The sequence below is a fragment of the Castor canadensis genome, chromosome 13 (genome assembly GCF_047511655.1).
Source record: "Castor canadensis chromosome 13, mCasCan1.hap1v2, whole genome shotgun sequence".
NCBI classification, from domain to species: domain Eukaryota; kingdom Metazoa; phylum Chordata; class Mammalia; order Rodentia; family Castoridae; genus Castor; species Castor canadensis.
The window spans coordinates 107618017-107638752 of NC_133398.1; the positions used below are offsets into that span (position 1 = coordinate 107618017).

Here is a 20736-nt window from a genome sequence, read left to right on the forward strand (position 1 = left end):
ACACACATGTACAGGAAATCAATGCAAGTCAACTCCCTGTATAGCTATCCTTATCTCAACTAGCAAAAACCCTTGGTCCTTCCTATTATTGCTTCTACTCTCTCTTCAACAAAATTAGAGATGAGGGCAGAATAGTTTCTGCCTGGTAGCGAGGGGTAAGGGAGGGGTAAGGGAGGGAGCGGGGGCGGGGTAAGGGAGGACAAATGACCCAAACATTGTATGCACATATGAATAAAATAAAATTAAAAACAAAACAAAACAAAAACATCGCACAGTTTCAACAGTCAGTTGGTGACTATTTCATTAGTGCAGAGAGAGAGACTGTGAGTATGTGATACACCCCCTGACATTCTTAGAAGAGAAACAACTGTAACAAACAAAATGAGGGCTAGGAATGTAGCACATTGGTGGAAAGCTTGTCTAGTTACATAAAGCCCTAGATTCAACACCCAGCACTTCAAGGAAAAATAAAAAATGATGCTTCTTCACTAGAAAGCTGTGGATTTCTGTCACCCGTCACTATGTGGCTGCTGTCTTGTTGATGGTGCCTGCAACCTGGAGCTCCTACATACTCCTACATCTCCACTTTTTAGAATGCAATGTGGATATTCAGAAGCTTTGTGAACAGTTTCCAGATTATTAAGAGATTGGGTCCCAAAAGCTTATCAATAAGATTTAGACTTCTAATATATCGTAACAGAAACAACAGCAATCATTATCTACAAGTTATATAATTAGGATTTCCAATAAGTCAATGATATTCTTCCATCATCTATCATCCCTCAACTGAATATAAAAATACACCTGCTATTAGTACTATACTAAAAATACTATACAAGTCAAAGAAAAGCACTGAGAGAGAGGGAGGGGTAGGAGAGGGTTTAGAGAATTCCAATTCAGGGAACAAGATTCCTTCAAATTCACTATTTTCTGAGTATCTACTATCTGCCAGATAAAGATGACAGAGTTCTTGCCCTTCAGATGTTCCCACTTTGAGAAGATAAAGACAACCACACAAATGCTTTATAAATTGCAATGACATGCAAGGACTGTCCTCTCTTTGGGTGTTATGCACACACTGGGGTATTATCTTCAGGTACCATGTGTTCATGACTATGAAGTTTATGACCCACTGAAGCTATGCAAAGTACGGTGTCTTTCTCAATATCTAAAGTAACCTACTTGTTGAGCTTTTTTTTAAATCTAAATTTATCTTTCATGTAACATTCAATAGAACTGTGGTGAGTAACTCTAGAAGGTGACAGGGATGCCTTTACCACCACACACTCTCAGTGAGTGAGTGGTGACTTCCATATTAGTAGGACTATTCATTTCTATGGCTCTCAGTTACCAAATCCTGCTTTACCGGGGGAGTTTCAGTAAGGAAGTTGCACATGTTTTGTATGTTGCTTTAGTGGGTCTCAAAATGCCCCTTAAAATGACCAACACATCCTTCAAGTAACTGCAATAAATTTTTCTATCTCTGTAAGATAGGCAGTCTACAAGGGAACAGTGTCAAGGTAGACTGGCCAAGGTCCTGGTTCCAAGACAAATCCAGAAGCCTGCTTTGCTGAGTCACTCGAGCTCGCTACTAGGCCCACACTTCAGCTGAGACTCACTCAGACTTCTCTCCCATGCCCCATGAATAGGCACTAATCCTCACTGCCATTTTACAATGAGGAGCTGAGCTAGCGAGGGTAAGTTATAGTCACTTTGGTGACTTCTCAGAAGGCTTTCCTTAAAACATTCTGCTTTGCATAGAGGCTTTGTGAACTATTTCCTACTGAAAGCAAGGAACTTCTAATAAAAACTTCACCATATAGAAAGGATAAATGTCTAATCTTTTATGGAGGTAAAATATATTTAACTTTGATAACGTGAAAGATATACAATGAAACATTCCATGGTACCTCCCATTAATATGAACAATTTTGATGTTTTTATGTATCAGTTAAAATGTTTTCGAAACCTAATGAACTTGCAAAGAACTGAGTATCTCCACAGGCATTTGCCATGGTGCAGAAGAAAGCTGCTCTAGAGTGATGAACAGGCCCGTGGCACTCTTCAGCTCTGATGGCCAACCCTAACAGCCCACCTTGGACATCCTGCCTGCTTTGAAGCGTTCCAATTAGCATTTCCCCATTTCCCTTTGTCCTCCACAGCTCCTGAAGATGCCCTTGTTATAGGATGTGTCATGAAAGGCATTCATGGCAGGAAAAGAAAGCAGACAGCAATCAGAGGAGGAGTGGGGTTCAAAGAGCAGTGTTCAAACTACTGATGTCTGAAGTCAACAAAGTAAGTATTTCTTCTCAGTCTTTCATCTAGGATCAAGTGTAAAGTCAAAAGGTAAAACTTGTGTTTTGCGAACAGCAGTAATTTATGTATATGTCCATTACGGATTCATGAAATTATCCATTTAGCCAGCCAACAGTGAATCACAACTTTACTCTATATCAGAAAGTGGGGTCTATATGGGTTGCTGGCATTCATCCTCATGTAACCCACTACCTTCTCTATCCAGCCACATCATTTTTCCTCTTAGAGTGTACATTTATGTGTCCCAACAGCTTCAGGCTCTAATTCTGTGCTTGTGACTGCTCATCCATATGCACATGTTATCTTTCCCCCCAAACCACTTGAAAACCACTTGTAGAATTGTGATCCTCTGGCCCAAAATGTTTCTACTGCCAGCTTTTAATAGATCTTTCTTCTATATAATCATCATGTCATTATCATGCCTGAGAAAATTAGAAAGTGTCTAATACCAAATTATCAAAAACATCACCCATAACTTTCCTTATTTATTCCACAACGATTTGCTGAATGAGTGGTCCCTCTACTAGAGTACTATGTCTCAAATTAGTGCCTGATTTGAAACACACAACCAGCAACAGAGGAACAACAGATTATCATTGCTGAGGTTCCAACACCTCTCCACTTCCACTTAGGAGCTTATTTAAATATCAATTTCTGGTGAATATTTTTTTTCTTTTTTGTACTGGGGTTTGAACTCAGGGCCTCATGCTTGTTAGACAAGTGCTCTCACCAGCCCTTTTCTGTTTTGGATATTTTTGAGATAGGGTCTCGTGAACTATTTGCCTGGGTAGGCTTCGAACCACGATCCTCCTGATCTCTGCCTCCTGAGTAGATAGGATTACAGGTGTGAGTCACGCCCCTTGGCATGGTAAATTTTTTATACAATATTAATTATTATTCCAGTTTAAAAATAAATGTCTAAGCCAGGTGAGATGATGTATGGCTGTAATCCTGGCACTGAGAGGCTCAGACCATAGGACTAGTTGAAGGCCAGCCTAGGCTACAAGGCAAAACCCTGTGTGTGTGTTGGTGGAGATGGGGATGGGGGTGAGGGGAAACTCTATTGTCTTACCCATCCATAAGCAGTGCTTCGCTCGTGCTCCTGAGTGACATCAGCCACATAGGCAAATATCACAGAGAATGTGACTGAGAAGACTCCAGACACAGAAATCATCGCAAAATACCACCTGTAAAAAATTATTTTAATTATCCAGGAAAGACTTTTACAACCAGAGTCAAAGATATCATGTAAAGATTATAAATGGAGAAATAAGCAAATACACATGTATATGTATGTATACTTAGAAAAAATGGAATACATCTAGAAAAATGAAAGAACAGAAGAGAAAGCAGAATTAAGTAAGGGGGTTAAATAAAATTTATAGTTTTAGGTAGCCAACAGAATGAAGTGTTTTCAAATTTCCCAGCTTTAGCAAGTAGAAGACATACAACAAATGACTTTTTTAAATCTACCCAAAAGCTGAAAGCATAACAAAAAATTCAAAACCATTAAGAACAAAACTTTCTACCATATGTATAAATACTGAAAAAAACCTAGTTAAAATATCAGCAGAGTATTACAGAAAAAGTTTATTCCAGAACACATGGATGTTGTAATATTACAAAATCTACTAATGTAATCAATCATACTAACAATTCTTTAGAAAAAGCAAATAATCTTCATTCATGATAAAAGAAAAAACCCCATCTATTAAAGTTTAATATCCAATCTTGATTTTGAAAAAGAAAATCTCTGGATAAAATAGTACTTTCCAACCCAAAAGCTAGCCTGAGTGTATTATTATAACACTCTCTTTGGTACATGGAGATAAGCCCACAATCATCATTGTTTAACATTATTCATTAGTCAACACAATTAGCAAAAGCAGTGAGCAGTATGAAAACTGGAAGGTAAAGGATGAAATTATTTACAGATGACATTAACACACCCAGAACGCCAAGCAATTAGAAGAGCCCATTTTTGCATTAGGTCAAAAAGGTTAACTTACCAACAATGCACAAAATCTAAAGGAAGAATTTGTTTGTTTGTTTGTTTATTTATTTATGTATGTATGTATGTATGTATGTATGCATGCATGCAGCGCTTAAGTTTGAACTCAGGGCCTTGTGCTTGCCAGGCAGGTGCTCTACCACTTGGGCTATGTCCCCAGCCCTTTTTGCTATTTTTGAGATAGGGTCTCGCTTTATGCCTGGCCAGCAATCCTCTATACTTCCTGCTTAGCTGGGATGACAGGCACATGCCACCAAGACCAGCATTTATTGGTTGAGATGGAGTTTTGCAAACTTTTTGCCTGGGTTGGCCTCAAATTTCTATCCTCCTGATCTCTACCTCCTGAGTCCCTAGGATTACAGGCTTGAGGTACTGCACTTGGCTAAAGAAACAAATTTTAAACAAACTAAAGGACATTAAAAAAAACTCACTAGAAAAACATGACATGTTCTTGGACATAAAATAATTATGTTGGGTGCCCAAGAAATTAAGAATGTGACAAATGTTGGCATGATATTCCTATCTGATAAACATGAAAATATTTTTTCATATGAACCATAAAAAAATCTGCTAATAACATTAAACAATCAAAGCAAAAGCTGGGGCTGGTGGTTTACACTTGTAATTCTAGCTTGGGAGGCTGAGATAAGGAGATGGTGGTTTGAGGCTAACCAGGGGCAATAGTTCTCTTGACCTCATCTCCAAATAACCAGAATGGACCGGAGGTGTGGTTTAAGCAGCAGAGTGCCTGTTGTGCAAGTGTGAAGCCCTGAGTTCAAACCCCAGTGCTGCCAAAAAAAAAAAAAAAGAAAGAAACAGGAATACAACCAAGCTCATATCCCCTCTGGCAATTAAATGGGCCTTAGTTACATATAAACACTCTCCCTGGATTTGTCACATTGAAGGAGAAAAAATGAAGTTAAATTTCTACCACGATTTAGAATAGGCTATGTACCTTACTATAGCACAGACAAAAATGACTCCTGTCTATTATAATATAAACTATGTTTATGTCAGTGCTCCAAAGGAATAAGCTAACAAAAACAAGTGGTGAGGACAGGGGAGTGTTAGCCCACTCCCAGGACTGAATTCTAAAAACTAACAACATGGCAACAACAGTGTCCTTACAGGCACCTTTTAAATCTATTTCGACACCTACATAATTTATGTCAGACTTAATTCCATAGTAGCTTCCTGCCTCATACATCAGAGAGAGCGCTTTATGATGAAAGGTAAAACATGATGGTAACTACCCAAACTGGCTGCCAGGATTACTGAGGAGATCAAATAAAAGCACAGGTACAAATGATTTGAAGGCTTGTAAAGTATTCTGCAGATGAAAGTACAGAGTAAATATCCCTTTCTGAAATTCTGGGGATCAGAACTGTTTTGGATTCTGGATATTTCTTTTTTTGGAATATCTACATGTACACAACAAGGTATCTTGGGGCTGGGATCCAAATCTAAACAGAAAATTCATTCATGTTTTCTATACACCTTATACATACAGCCTGAAAGTAATTTTATGCAACATTTAAATTATTTTCTGCATGAAACAAAGTTTGTGTACCTTGAACCATCAGACTTGTGGTGTCAGGCCAGCACTCGAAAAAATTGGGATTTTGGAGCATTGGGTTTTGGATTTTTGGATTATTTACATGTGACTCAAAATAGACTATACAACAGTGAAGGGCTGAGCCACTCACCATGGGCTGATCCTCATCAGTGGAATAGGGAAACAGGTGAAGAAGACTGTACCAAGGAGAAAGGGCTTCCTGCCCCACACATCAGAGAGTGCGCCTATGAGTGGAGCACTCAGAAAAGAGAGCAGGCCCTGGAGAAGAAAGGGAAGCAAAGGTTAGATTCAAATGAGATTACTTGTACTTCTTGTTTTCTACATGCATTAGCCCCAATTCACTTTATTAGTCCCCAAAACAATAATGTGAGATATTAAACTATTAAAAAAAATTTCTAAAAAAAACATAAAAGGGAGGGGAGGAGGATCTCAGCATGATGGCACATGACTGTTATTCCAGGTACTTGGGAGGTGGAGGTAGGAGGACCTTTCTAAGGCTGGTTCTAGCAAAAGCACAAGACCCCATCCGAAAATCAAACAAATCAAAAGGACTAGGAGCGTGGCTCAAGTAGTAGAGTGTTTGCTAGCACAAGGGCCTCAGTTTAATCTCCAGTACTGGGGAAAATAAAAGGAGGGTAAATAACTTCTCCCTCCCCCCCAAAGAAAAAGAGGAAAAAAATATATATATACAGTTTGGCCTTAAAATGGAACACACAGCAAGTAGGAAGAAGCCAGAAGCTTAATTCATTTAAATAAATACACAGGACATATCTCTTCTTTGCAAACCTCAGTATTAACTGGTGCAATAAGGACACCCAATGAATATATAGCGTATATAGGAAGAGAAAAGATAGGTGTGCATACACTAAAAGTCTGAAAGAAAAGCAGATTCTTTATTGATCAAAGACTGATGAATTGAAGAAAAAGGAAATAACCCTGTTTAACAGAGCTATGGCTAAGGGACGGCAGCTCTGAGAAGTTACTTCACTTAACACAGAAACTCATCTACTACTTGCCCATAACTGACCAGTGACTGCTGGCTCTGATCCAATCATTACTAAAGACAAGAGGTGGGAGGCAGTGATAGACGGGTGATGAGTACATGGCATGCATTATATTATTCTCTCCTTTTATGTATTTGAATTTTTATGAATACATTTAGTTAAAAAGTCCTGACAGCATACAAATAGGAAGCATCAAAATCTGCCCCTGGCACACATGTGCTTTGGCTATGTGCAATACTTGCAGTTTTCTGAATATATGATGATGCTTTGTGCCAATGGGCCTGTGTACAGGTCCCTGCTGTATCAGATACCCTTCCCACACCTGGAGCCAGTAAACTGCTAGTTGTGCTTCCTGACCAGGAGCAAAGGTGCATCTCTTTTATGATCTAGTCTGTTAGCTACTGAAGCAGAACTCATTACATGAATTCTTCTCCACGGGAGAAGGAGCACAACAAGCAAACAACCCCTGCCCAGTACATATCATTATAATTTTAACACTCCATTACAATTTCTTCTGACTATCTTCTGTATTGAATTGTGAAAACTGAGATTAATGTCAGAGGGATTAAAAGGACATCTCTGTACCCTCAGATTAATGTCAGAGGGATGAAAAGGACATCTCTGTACCCTCAGTGCTCAGGACAGCGTCTGGCATACAATGGTTTTCAAGGATGCCTGGTCAATTGGATAGGATTTTTAAGAGGACACAGGCCCAACAGAAGTTTCCAAGGTCACATGACTGGGAAGAAATAGGAATGGATTTCAACTCCCTACTAACAGTGGCTACCAGTTAATTCAGCAGAAATGTCCAGGACAAGGACATAGGTGAACTGAAATAAGGGAAATCAAGATGGAGACTCAGTGGAGGAGAGGCAGGCCGAAGAGAAAAACTTTCAGACACCTATGAAATAAAAAGTTTATCCACTGCCCAGGAATCAAAATGTGATTCTTGAGCCATAGTAAACTTCAAGGGAATTTGGTGTGTTCTCACATCAAGAGATAACTGATGGAGGATTAAATGATTTTTCTTTAATAACTGAAAGGCTATAGATGAGGGGCTCAAATTTAAACTTGTGGCAATCAGCTTCATGAATTTTAGAAAACCCTTTATGTTGCTTTAAAATTAAGTACCAAAGACCTGAGCACCTAGTACTGTATAGCTGGTCAAGAAAACAATGTAAAGAAATTTAAGGTGGCAAGGCACTAGAAAATAACAACTATCATCACTACCAAAAAAGTAGCAAAAACTTTTAAGTACAAAGAACCCAGAAACAGTTTTTGGACAGTTTGGATTTCAGATTTAATATAATGCTTAAATATGTGATGTGTTCTCCTCACCCCCCAACTCTTATCATGCTGGGGCTCAAACTCAGGCCCTTGGGCTTGGAAGGTAAGTATAAGTCCTCTTTTTTTTGAGACTGAGTCTAGCACTGTAGCTCAGGGTGCCTTCAACTCTTGATCCTCCTACCTTGCCTCTCAAGTGCTAGAATCACAGGCATGCGCCACCATGTCCAGCTAAAATATGTTCAACAAGTTTGAAAATCATCTATAATGGAAATGGGCAAATATATTATGGTATTGTTATCTAATAGAAAAGCAAATAATCATTGCAAATGCTGGTGATTCTATCTTTCTAAAATTTTTTTTGGTGGTACTGGGATTTGAACTCAGGGCTTTGTGCTTGCTAGGTAGGCACTCTACCACTGAGCCTCACCTCCAGCCCTTTATGCTTTAGTTATTTTTTCAGATTGGGTCTTGCGTTTTTGTCAGTGGCTAGCCTCAGACCATGATCCTCCTATCTAAGGCATTTTGCACAGCTGGGATCACAGACGCAAACACCACCCCTAGTTCATTGATTGAGAAGAAGTCTTGCTACCCTTTTGCCCAGGCTGACCTCAAAGCCTGGTTCTCCTGATTTCCACCTCCTGAGCAGCTGGAATTACAGATGTGAGTCACTGCACCCAGCCAGTCCTTGCTTTATATGGCAGTGTAGGACTGCCAAATGACCATGCAAAGTGATCTCAATAATCAATAAAAATACTTTTCAATAATCTTTAAAACTCTCTTATTGTCCTTACTAACCATTTTTGTGAAACAGTAAAACACACAGCTCACTTATTTTTCGAAATTGAGAATTACAGTACTTCTTTGTAAAAAAAAAAAAAATACTAGAGGAGGATTCTAGGAAGATATCAGAGTAGGAAGCACACAGCGTCTGGGTCTCCGTCTATACCACAATGACAGTACTATTTTGACATTCTGGTGTCTATGGGAGGCTTACAATTTCTAGGGGCGGCTTATACAAGAAAAGTGCAATCAACTGCAGCTCTTAGCAACAGTGTCAGCTGCCTATTTTCTACCTCAGCTTCTGGCAGGCAGCTGAGCAGTGTTCCTGAATAACCTGCACTGTCCTTCAAATACTAGGGAGAGGTGCTGTGGTCACTGACTGCTACCTCTGATCTCAGAGTTCAAAGAGGCCATGGGTGCTACCCCTCCCCCTATGGCTGAAATGATTTTCAGGGGACTTAAAGGGACTTTTCCCCCTTCCCTTTATTTTTCTTTTTTTCTTCTTTTTGGGGGCAGACATTAAAGATTAGGACATTCAAAAACAACTGTACATGTAGGAGTAATTATACACACTCAAAGGAAGGTGAGGTTGAGAATATACCTTAAGTTTATACCTCAGTCTGATCCTGGCCCAGAGCCAACGTAAAACAAAAATAAAACCATTAACAATAACAACAACAAAAAACTCTGAAGAGGAGAATCTGAGTCCCAGACTTAACATATTATTAGACTAAAATATCCAGTTTTCAACAACAATAACAACAAAAAAATCACAAAGCATACAGGAAGCTATGGCACATTTAAAGAAAAAAATAAAAACGGAAACTGTCCCTGAAAAAAACTTGATAGCAGATACACTAAACGAGGATTTTGAAACACCTGTCTTAAAGAGCAAAAAGATGATGTGGGGAAAACCAAGAAAATGCGTATGAACTAAATGGGAATATCAATAAATAAAAAACTTAAGAAGAAACAAGTCAGAAATGCTGGAGCTGAAAAAGTACAAACATGGAAAATTTAAAAATCTCTAGGAGGATTCAAAGGCAGAATTGAGCAGGAAGAATCGGTGAACTAGAAAATTGGACAATGCAAACTACTGGGCCTGAGGAAAGAAAGAAAAAAAAGATTAAAGGAGATGAAGAGAGCTGAACGGCCCCATGGGACTCCATTAAGTGACTAAAATATGCACAGAGGGAGACCAGAAAGGAGAGAAAGGGGCAGAGAGAACACCTGAATAAATAATGCCTGAAAACGTCTAAATTTTGATGAATACAAATTCATCAAATTCATAAATTTTGTTTAAAGAATATAAACAACCAAGAAGCTCGATGAATTTCACAATAAACTCTGAAACCTATCCTGGTGCTCCTTACAGTTAAATTTTAAAAGTCAAGGAGGAGAAGAGAATGTTTCAAGATTCAGCAAGAGGAGACAATGCACGATGATCAGTGCATTTCTCCTGGATACTTGGGAGGCCAGAGGGCAGTGGGCTGATTCATTCAAAGTGCTCAAAAACAAAAACAAAACTTCAGGTGATTCCTTTTCAATTTCTTCTGCACACACACGTGTGTATTACAATCTAATAACATGGTAAGTCTGGGAATGAGATTCTCCCTCTTCCCCAGAGTTGCTGGGGTTTCCTATTTATTGGTCATTTCCAATTTATTGATTATTACTGATATTTCCATTTAGTTCATTTTCTTGACTTTCCCCTACCCCTTAGGCTCTGTAGGCTATACTATTTGTTTATGCTTTTTCAAACATTACATGGTGTTCTTAAAAAAATGTGTTCTTTATATGCTTGTATGATATATGGCTATATCACAATGCATTTAGTCTTACAATTTAAGGGCATTTATATTGTTTCCATGCTTACTAATAAAACAAAACTAAAATAACTCTTTATTAGAATCTCTGAATAATGCTATTGATTACAAAAAGTTTCTAGAAATGCAATCACTTCAATATGTGATTATGGCCCCCCATGGTGGTTGCTAGGGATTGAACCCAGGGTCTTGCACATGCAAGCCTAGGTCTCTCTCACTGAGTTAGATCCCCAACCTAACTTTATGCAGTGGCAGTATCAGTATTGTAGCCAATAAGGTTTATTTGAGGTGCAACTATTGTTCATTGAAAACTTTTTTTCATCTCCATCCCTATATGAATATTTAAATTTTTGGTGGTAGCAGGGAGCAAACCAGGACCCTGTACATGCAAGGCAAGCACCAGCCCATACTGTTGGGCTACATTCCCAGCCTGAATACTATTAAAGGTCTTACAATACAGCATTCCAGAAAGGCTGTACCAATTTATGCTTGTATTAGTACCTTCTTTACTCAACTGAATAAATTAATTCTTGTCAGTTTAAGCTTTTTTTTTTTAAACCAACTTAATATGTAAACTATATTCTGATTGAACTTAGTGTCTTTTGTTACTTTTAGACTGACATCTTGTAAACTGCCAGCTTACATTCTTTGTCATTCTGGGGTTATCAGTCATTTTCTTAGGGTTGTATTCTAAGAGCACTTCCACATCGAGAACAGTATTCTCCCATCTGTTAATGCTACAAATAACATTTTTTTCATTTGTCTTTCAAATTTGATGATGGTTGTTCTGGCTTACTGAAGTTTAGACTATTGATGTAACCAACTCCACTTTTCCTTTATGAATTCCCTTTCTAAAATCTAGGAAAAAATGTTCAGTAATACATATTCCATTCTAGTAAGTTTCTTGTTTCTGTTTACACATTTTCCTTTGCAGCACTGATTTAGAATACTAGACGTGCTCTAATGACTGCACCGTGCTGGTGACTGCATATATGATCTCATTTAATACTCATAACCACCTTAGTACAAAGTGCTTTGGTCTTTCCCCTTTCCCGAATAATGAAACTGAGGCTTAGGGAGATTAAATTACTTGGGAAAAAAATGAATGCTAAAGTGCATTCCACTGTGCTCATATGCATGTAAAGAAATTTTAATGGAGCTGTATACCTCTATCACTGAAAAAAATAACCAATTTAAAAACTTTTAAATCCTTATTGCAGTTGAATTCTTGAAGCTCAGCATTACTGAAGTTCATTAAGCCTTTACTCAAGTCCTTGAATACACTGAAAACCTTTTTCTTTCTTGTTTTCTAGAATGATATGGACATTCCAAGATGAAGCAAAGAATGTTGCTCATCTCTGGTGGATGGATGCAGTTAATTTTGCTTGCAGAGCCAGACACTTATTATTTTTTTTAATAAAATTTTTATTAGGATATATTCATTATACAATGAGAGTATTCATAGTGACAATTCCGATTAAGTTTATATTGTACATTATTTACATTGCCCCTATCATCTCTCCCCCTCACCCTCCTCCTATTCTCTTTTTTTTTAATTTTTTTATTATTCATATGTGCATACAATGCTTGGATCATTTCTCCCCCCTGCCCCCACCCCCTCCCTTACCACCCACTCCGCCCCCTCCCTCTTCCCCCACCCCTTCAATACCCAGCAGAAACTATTTTGCCCTTATTTCTAATTTTGTTGTAGAGAGAGTATAAGCAATAATAGGAAGAACAAGGGTTTTTGCTGGTTGAGATAAGGATAGCTATACAGGGAGTTGACTCACATTAATTTCCTGTGCGTGTGTGTTGCCTTCTAGGATAATTCTTTTTGATCTAACCTTTTCTCTAGTTCCTGGTCCCCTTTTCCTATTGGCCTCAGTTGCTTTTCAGGTATCTGCTTTAGTTTCTCTGCGTTAAGGGCAACAAATGCTAGCTAATTTTTTAGGTGTCTTACCTATCCTCACCCCTCCCTTGTGTGCTCTCGCTTTTATCATGCGCTCAAAGTCCAATCCCCTTGTTGTGTTTGCCCTTGATCTGATGTCCACATATGAGGGAGAACATACGATTTTTGGTCTTTTGGGCCAGGCTAACCTCACTCAGAATGATGTTCTCCAATTCCATCCATTTACCAGTGAATGGTAACATTTCATTCTTCTTCATGGCTGCATAAAATTCCATTGTGTATAGATACCACATTTTCTTAATCCATTCGTCAGTGGTGGGGCATCTTGGCTGTTTCCATAACTAGAGCCAGACACTTAAAATATTTTATCACCTTCTCCACAAGACAAACCATCTGCTAAACAACTTTCCCCAGAACATACTGTCAGGATATGTTTACACACTGTGGTTTCATGGTACTCTCTCTCTCTTACTTACTTTTTCTTTTTATCTATGGTGCTCACAAACTAGTACTAAACAACCCCTCAACAGATTTTTGGTGATATTCTTCTTCCTTTTAGTAAGTATTAAGAACTTGTTTTAACATTTAAACTGTCTTGTTTTACATATGTTATGATTATCAGTATCCTCAATCCTTTCTGAAAATAGGCAAGGACTAAATGATATTCATTATAGCTAATGCTGCTCAAAGCTGGGAATCCAACAAATTCCTATGGCCGAATCCAGCAAATTATTAGGGCATAATTTTAAGTATGTTACTCAGTACAAAGTTTATTTAATGACAGAATAATAGTATCTAAGCTGAGATGGACAAATTAGACCTGATACCCATATTCTTTATGATAAAGCAAGACTAGAATATACCATTATTTTTTAACTTATTTGCAAACTTTTCTGATATATGTAATATTAAAACTGAAATAATGAATTAGCCTAACTAAAGCAAGTGGTTAAGAACTTAGCAAAACCATGGCTTCAGCATTAATCTGACCAGAAGTCTAAATATCCAACTGAATTCTGATTTTCCTTCTTCCTCAGTCTCAAAGTTTACCTAAAAGTGAACAATTGCCTACTTTATTCTGTTGCTAGGCAGAGCAGTTAAGTAAAGGTTCATATAATAATCAAACACTTTATAAATTGCTGTGTACATATTAATAAAAATAAAGTGAGGCCTACAGGGTATTCACAATGCTTTTAACAGCAAACTATTCTACCTATACCTTACATATTTGTGTTTTATTTTATTCTGATTTTGGTAACCCAACTAAAAATTTACATTTAAGTCTCCAGAACAAACAGTAATTGTTTCCCTAAGACCCACTTAAGCCTCCAGAGTTAAACTACTAAGGATTCCTGAATTTGGTCTATTATGATCCACACAAAAATTGTTCTTACCTTTACACCCTGAATGAGACCATTCATAAGGAATGTGTGTTGAGGAAATGTTTCGTGTAGAACCTGCAAAAAAGCAAATAAACATCAGGATATATTCAAAATGTACATTAAAAGAAAAGATTTCTGCCTCTATTAATGGCAAGCTACATAATGAAAAATTATAAACTATTAATGGAAACTTAAAGGCATGAAAAGGTAGTAAGACAGTGAGGCAAAAATCTAATAAGGCAAGAACCCCAAAAGTTCTAAGTTGCTTCTGGAAGGAAGCATTTGTGGCAAAAATGTGTTATTTATTGATTACTCCCTTAAACTCCAACTTTATGTGGATACCCACAGAGGGTATGTACCCAGCTTCATTACACCTACAATGTCCAGAAAGAACTTCAAACCTTACATTTGTATTACAATGGCTCTAGACTGGCACCACCACCAAATGCTTAGAAGAAAAACCTAAAATCACTTCAGAAAAGGCCATGATCTGGCTTCAAATTGAAAACACATATATTCTTTTCAAATATAATTACCAGCACCTTACCAAAGATGAGCATATATAAAAGGAAAAGAGATACTAAGAAACAAATACTAAAAACAAAAATAAAGCAAAATATTTGCAAAAAAAAAATCTGATAAACAATTGCAGACTGGAGTGTGGCTCAAGTGGTAGAGTGCCCTACTTTGCAAGCAAGAAGCTCTGAGTTCAAACCCCAGCTCCATTAAAAAATAAATAAAATTAAAGAACAGAAACAAACAAACAAAATTGGTAGCTAAATTTTACAAAGTAGTACTAAGGCGTAAAATAAGAAAACTAACAACCTGCTTAGCTGGTAAGATGGTAAACAAGCACATGAAAAGAAGATATCATTTAATCAGCAAATGCAAATCAAAACAGATACCACAACACAGCTATTAGCATGGCCAAGATCCAGAATACTGACAATACAAATGCTAATGTGGATACTGACAATACAAATGCTAATGTGGACGTGGGGCAAGCTTTCATTCACTGCTCCTGGGAATATAAAATGGTCCAGACACTCTGAAAGACAATTTGGTGGATTCTTACCAAGGGTGCTCCCAAAGGAGCTGAAAACTTGTGTCTGCACAAAAACCTGCATGCAGATGTTTACAGTAGCTTCTATAACTGCCAAATCATAGAAGCAAAAAATGTTCTTCAGTAGCATAGGTGGCACACATAGATTATTGCTAAGTGAGTTACCAAGCAATAAAGGCATGGAGGAATCATAAATGACTATTCCTGAGCAAAAGAAGCCAATGTGAAAAAGCTACCTACTGTAACATGACAGTCTGGAAAAGGCAACACTACAGAGGATGATAAAAAGATCATTAACTGCCCGGGGTTGGGAAGCAGGATATAGAGGACATTAGCAGTGCAAGTATTCTGGATGATACTCCAATGTGGATACATGTTATTATACATCTGTCAAAACTCTTGAGAATATAAAACACAAGAAGAGAATCCTAGCAGGGTGTGGTGGTTCATGCCTATAATCCCAAGACTAGGGAGGCTGACACAAAAGGATCTAGAGTTTGAGGCTGGCCTGGTGGTGAGACTGACTCAAAAAAAAAAAATTGTTATAGAACCTCCCTTATAACAATTCTACAAATGAAAAATGGTGACCCAAGCATGCAATCCCTTTACGCACTTAATATCCACGTGTGAATGACATGCATTTACTGAGTTGGGCAACAGACTCAATAGATCTATTGGTATTTCTGGGACTGTGGGACTGTTTCTGGGCAAGTAATCCACCATGCAAGCAACTCCTCTAAAAGCTTTCAATCTGCGTTTTGAAAACTTTTCATAGCAGGTGTGGTGGTGCACACCTACAATCCCAGCACTTGGGAGGCTGAGGCAAGAAGGATCCTGAGACTGAGGATAGCCCGAACTACATAATGAGTTCAAGGTGACACTGGGGCTATATAGTGAGACCCTGTCTAAAAAGACAAAACTAAACAATCCTAAAACTAAAGACAAAAACAAACCTTTTCTGTTCTCCATTTCCCCCCTCAATAAGAGAAATGTTGATCCAATTAGAGAAATATGTAAAACAAGTCAATAATTTTTAAAAGGGCTAAAACTTTATATGTAGTGCAATTGTAAATAAAATAGCAATTCTATGCAGTTTATAAATTTAAAATCCAAAATAAAGTCTACAAATAATTTAACTACAAAAGATAATTAATATCAGAATAAAGGGAGCCTAATTTTTAATTTTATTTTACCGCTTTACAGTTACTCACATGTGTATACACTGTCTCCCCCTATCCCGCTTCCAGGCAGAATCTGTTGCACCCTATTCTCTTCCAATTTTGTTGAAGAGATAATAAAGACACAGCATTTTTGCTAGTTTGAGATAATCTCTCTGCTATACAGAGATTCCTAGTGTTGCTTCCATGCACTTGTGTATTGCAACCCACACTGGTTCATCTCTGCCTGACCTCTTCACTATTTCCTAGTCCCCTTCCCACTGTGGCCACTGCCAGTTTAAGATTATTATATTCGCTCCTCTACATTGAGTATATCAACTACATTCAAGTTTTAGGTTTCTTTCCCTTTCCCTATTCCTCCCGTGCGCATTCTCCCCTTCATGTGTGACCCATGTCAATAATATTACTGCATTTGTTCTGGATTTGTATAGGAGGGAGAACATGTGATTTTTGGTCTTCTGAGCATGGCTAACTTTGCTTAAGATGATGTTCTCCAGTTCCATCCGTTTACTTGCAATGATAACATTTCATCCTTCTTTGTGGCTGAATAAAATAAAATTGTGTATAAATACCACATTTTCTTAATCCATTCATCAGTAGTGGGCATATTGGCTGTTTCCATAGCTTGGCTATTGTGAATAGTGCTGCAATAAACATGGGTGTGCAGATGCCTTTGCAATGACCTGAGTTGCATTCCTTCGGGTATATCCCTAGGAGTGGTATTGCTGGATCATATGGCAAATCTGTGTTTAGTTTTTGTTAAGAAGCCTCCATATTGTTTTCCAAAGTAGTTGTACTAGCTTACATTCCCACCAGCAATGTATGAGGGTTCGTTTTTCCTGCATCCTCGCCAACATTTGTTATTGGTGGTGTTTTTTGATGATAGTTATTTTAATAGGAGTGACGTGGAATCTTAGTGTGGTTTTGATTTGCATTTCCTTTATGGCCAAGTGATGGTGAGCATTTTTTCATGTGTTTTTTGGCCATATGAACTTCTTCCTTTGAAAAAGTTCTGTTTAGTTCAGTTGCCCACTTCTTTATTGGTTCATAAATTTGGGGGGAGTATAGTTTTTTGAGCTCCCTGTATACTCTGGTTATTAGTCCTTTATCTGGTATATAGCTAGCAAATATTTTTTCCTACTCTGTGGGTGATCGCTTCATTTTAGAGACCATTTCTTTTGTTGTGCAGAAGCTTTTTAATCTCATGTAGTCCAATTTGTCTCCTTTCTCTTAGTTGCTGGGCTGCTGGAGTTCTACTGAGGAAGTCCTTGTCTATATGTTTGCTTCCAGAGTATTCCCTGATCTTTCCTGTACTAACTACAAGGTTTCAGGTCTGACATTAAGGTCTTTAATCCACTTTGAGTTGGTACTAGTACAGAGTGATAAGCATAGATCTAGTTTCAGTTTTCCACAGGCAGATAACCACTTTTCCCAGCCACATTTGTCGCAGAGGCTGTCTATTCTACATCGTATGTTTTTTGGTGCCTTTGTCAAAAGTAAGGTGGGTGTAGCTGTGTGGATTCCTATCTGGGTCCTCTATTCTGTTCCACTGGTCTTCATATCTGTTTTTGTGCCAGTAACATGCTGTTTTTACTGCTATGGCTCTGTAGTATAGTTTGAAGTCGGGTATTGTGATATCTTCAGCATTGCTCTTTTTGCTCAGTATTGCCTTGGTGGTCCTTTGTGTTTCCAAATGAACTTTAGGGTAGATTTTTCAATCTCTGTGATGAATGTCGTTGGGATTTTGATGGGAATTGTGTTGAACATGTAGACTGCTTTTGGTAGGATAGCCATTTTTACTATGTTGATTCTGCCAATCCACGAGCATGGGAGATCTTTCCACCTTCTGTATTCTTCAGTGGTTTGTAGTTCTTCTTGTAGAGGTCATTTATATCCTTTGTTAAGTTTATTCCTAGGTATTAGGTTTTTTTGAGGCCATTGTAAATATAATTGTTTTCCTATATTCTTTCTCAATTTGTTCACTGCTGGTGTACAGAAAGGCTACTGATTTTTGTAAGTTGATTTTGTATCCTGCTACATTGCTGAAGCTGTTTATGGTATTTAGGAGGTTTTGGGTGGAGTTTTTTGGGACTTTGAGGTATAGGATCATGTCATCTGCAAATAGGGATACTTTGACAGTTTCTTTACCTATTTGTATCCCTTTTATTTCTTCTTCTTGCCTTATTGCTCTGGCTAGGAATTCCAGGACTATGTTGAATAGGAGTGGGGAGAATGGGCATCCTTGTCTTGAGGAAGCCTAATTAATTATGAAAGAATTGTCAAATATCTGAGGTAAGATCAAGGCTTTCACAGGGTGCCATAGCTCACATCTGTAATCCCAATTACTCAGGAAATGGAGACAAGGAGATACCAGTTCGAGATCAGCCCTACCAAAAGTTAGCAAGACCTCTTCAAGATCGATAAGCTGGGCAGCTAGCTACACAGGAAGCTGTAGGTTGGAGGATTACAATCTGAGGCTGACACAGAGCAAAAATGCAAAACTCTACCTGAAAAATAACTAAAGCAAAAAAGGTCTGGTGGGGGGTGTGGCTGAAGTGGTAAAGCACCTGCCTAGCAAGAGCAAGATCCTGAGTTCAAACCCCAGTACCACCCTCCCAAAAAGATCAAGGCTTTCATTTTTAACATCTCCCTTTAAGAAAATCTCAAAGAAGATATTTCTAATTATTTTTGAGGACTACAGTAAATGTAAAATACAATGGCGTTTGTTAATCACTTTAAAAAGTTTTGAGAATGGAACTGTTTACTAGTACAATAAAACATGTGTAAACATATACTACACATCATAGACAGATCTGTGTTTCTTTACTTCCACATGTAACAGAAGAAAAACGAATTCTAAATGTATAGCATCCCTGGAAAGCCTCACTATTGTGAGGCAATTCTGAATGGTCCAGAGTAGATGAGGAAAACCTGACAACAAAACCTGTAAGAGTAGAAGAAAAGTAACGTCTAACAGTGAAAGAGACCTCTGAATAAATAAATTTCAGATTCCAGGAAGAACTCTCTCATATCAAAGAATCAGGAAAAACAGCCTTAAATGAATGCATTATTAAAAGATCACAGAATTAAATCTCTGCTATCTTGCTCTCAAAGCTGCTGACCTTTGTATTTGGACACAAAATAACATTCACAAGTCTAGTTTTCTGAAGTGAGACTTCTAAATGGAATACTTGCAGAATTAAACGGTTAAGATATACTATACAGGAAACCCTAGGCTGCACACTTTCACTGACCAAGAGCTGCTATCATCAGTCCCTGCACTAAATTTTAAGGAATAGGGCTTTCCACTCTAGCTACCAGAAGTGACTAAATCACAAGTTGCAAATTGGTTATGACCTGTCTGTAAACTGATGGCTGATGCACTTCTGGTTCATATTTCAAAGTGTGAATGTCACTGTGTAAATTTCAAAAGTCTCACCAAAATCTGTACAATCTTCTAGCTCTTCATGGGAACCCAGAAGACCTCAAAACACTGGGCTTGAATCACTCTGTCGCTGCCATAGAAGAAGCAGACATTCTAGCTGTAACACCAGCCTACTCTACCCCACTTCGCACGTTTATTCCACCTAACTACAGAAGACATTGTTTTCTCAACCCCTAATCTACATTCGCTTGTAAATATAAACAGATATACAAAATTTAGGAAAAATTTTGAGGAAATCCATTAAAAAGCACAAAAAAGACACACATGCAAAAAGGAAAATATAATCTACCTCACACCAGTAAGTTAATTATGGTAGGAGACTGAAGCAGGCCTTAAAGTAAGCATGAAAGTTCTCCCATAGATTTAAGATGCCATGGGCATTACAAACAACACTACACAGCAGAATTCATCAAAAAAAGTCTTCAAGAATTGATTACAGAAGAATATACAGAAATTCAGAAGGAGGAAGAGCTTCAGAATGGAGAAATATTACAGTAAATCCAACTAGATACTGAATGTATAAATTATTAATAATATATTGTGGTGCTAAAAACCATTCTGAGCAGACATCTAGCACAAAAGCTAGATGCGGCCCATGGACCACAGTCTGCAGAACCCCAACCCAAGGGGAATGACAATTCTTACTATCATATATAATGGATGCCAGGAAACAGAGAAGTGATATATTAAAAGTGCTGAAAAATCTATAACAAAACCAAATGCTCACCAGAATGTTTTGTATATGAAATTTTAAAACAAGGATGCTCACCAATGGTTACCTTACATTCCATGTCAGTTCTTCTTATAATGTCACGGTTGACTAGGAAATGAGCACTGACCTTTAAAGGTATGTGACAGACTACCACACACAACAACAGAACAGAAGTAAATGCCAAGCAAAGCTTTATTGCAGCTGTGTGGTAAATGCTCCTTATAGCAGAATAGTCAGATATGCAAGA

At 37.9% G+C, this 20736-nt stretch overlaps 1 protein-coding gene and 1 non-coding gene across 4 annotated transcripts in view; one reads left to right on the top strand and one right to left on the bottom strand.

Moving 5' to 3' along the window:
* The window catches only part of Mfsd14b (major facilitator superfamily domain containing 14B), a 70060-nt gene that overhangs the window by 17143 nt on the left and 32181 nt on the right, over window positions 1-20736 (bottom strand). For all 3 annotated transcript variants that reach the window (XM_074052441.1, XM_074052443.1, XM_074052442.1), the window contains exons 3-5: window positions 14104-14166; window positions 6034-6161; window positions 3389-3503 (exon numbers count right to left, since the gene is read on the bottom strand). In XM_074052441.1, coding sequence (XP_073908542.1) covers window positions 3389-3503; window positions 6034-6161; window positions 14104-14166 — 306 coding nt within the window. The remainder of the gene's footprint in view (window positions 1-3388; window positions 3504-6033; window positions 6162-14103; window positions 14167-20736) is intronic.
* On the top strand, window positions 11038-11171 carry LOC141415873 (U4 spliceosomal RNA). Its single transcript, XR_012440824.1, has one exon. It is a non-coding gene; the product is annotated as a U4 spliceosomal RNA (small nuclear RNA).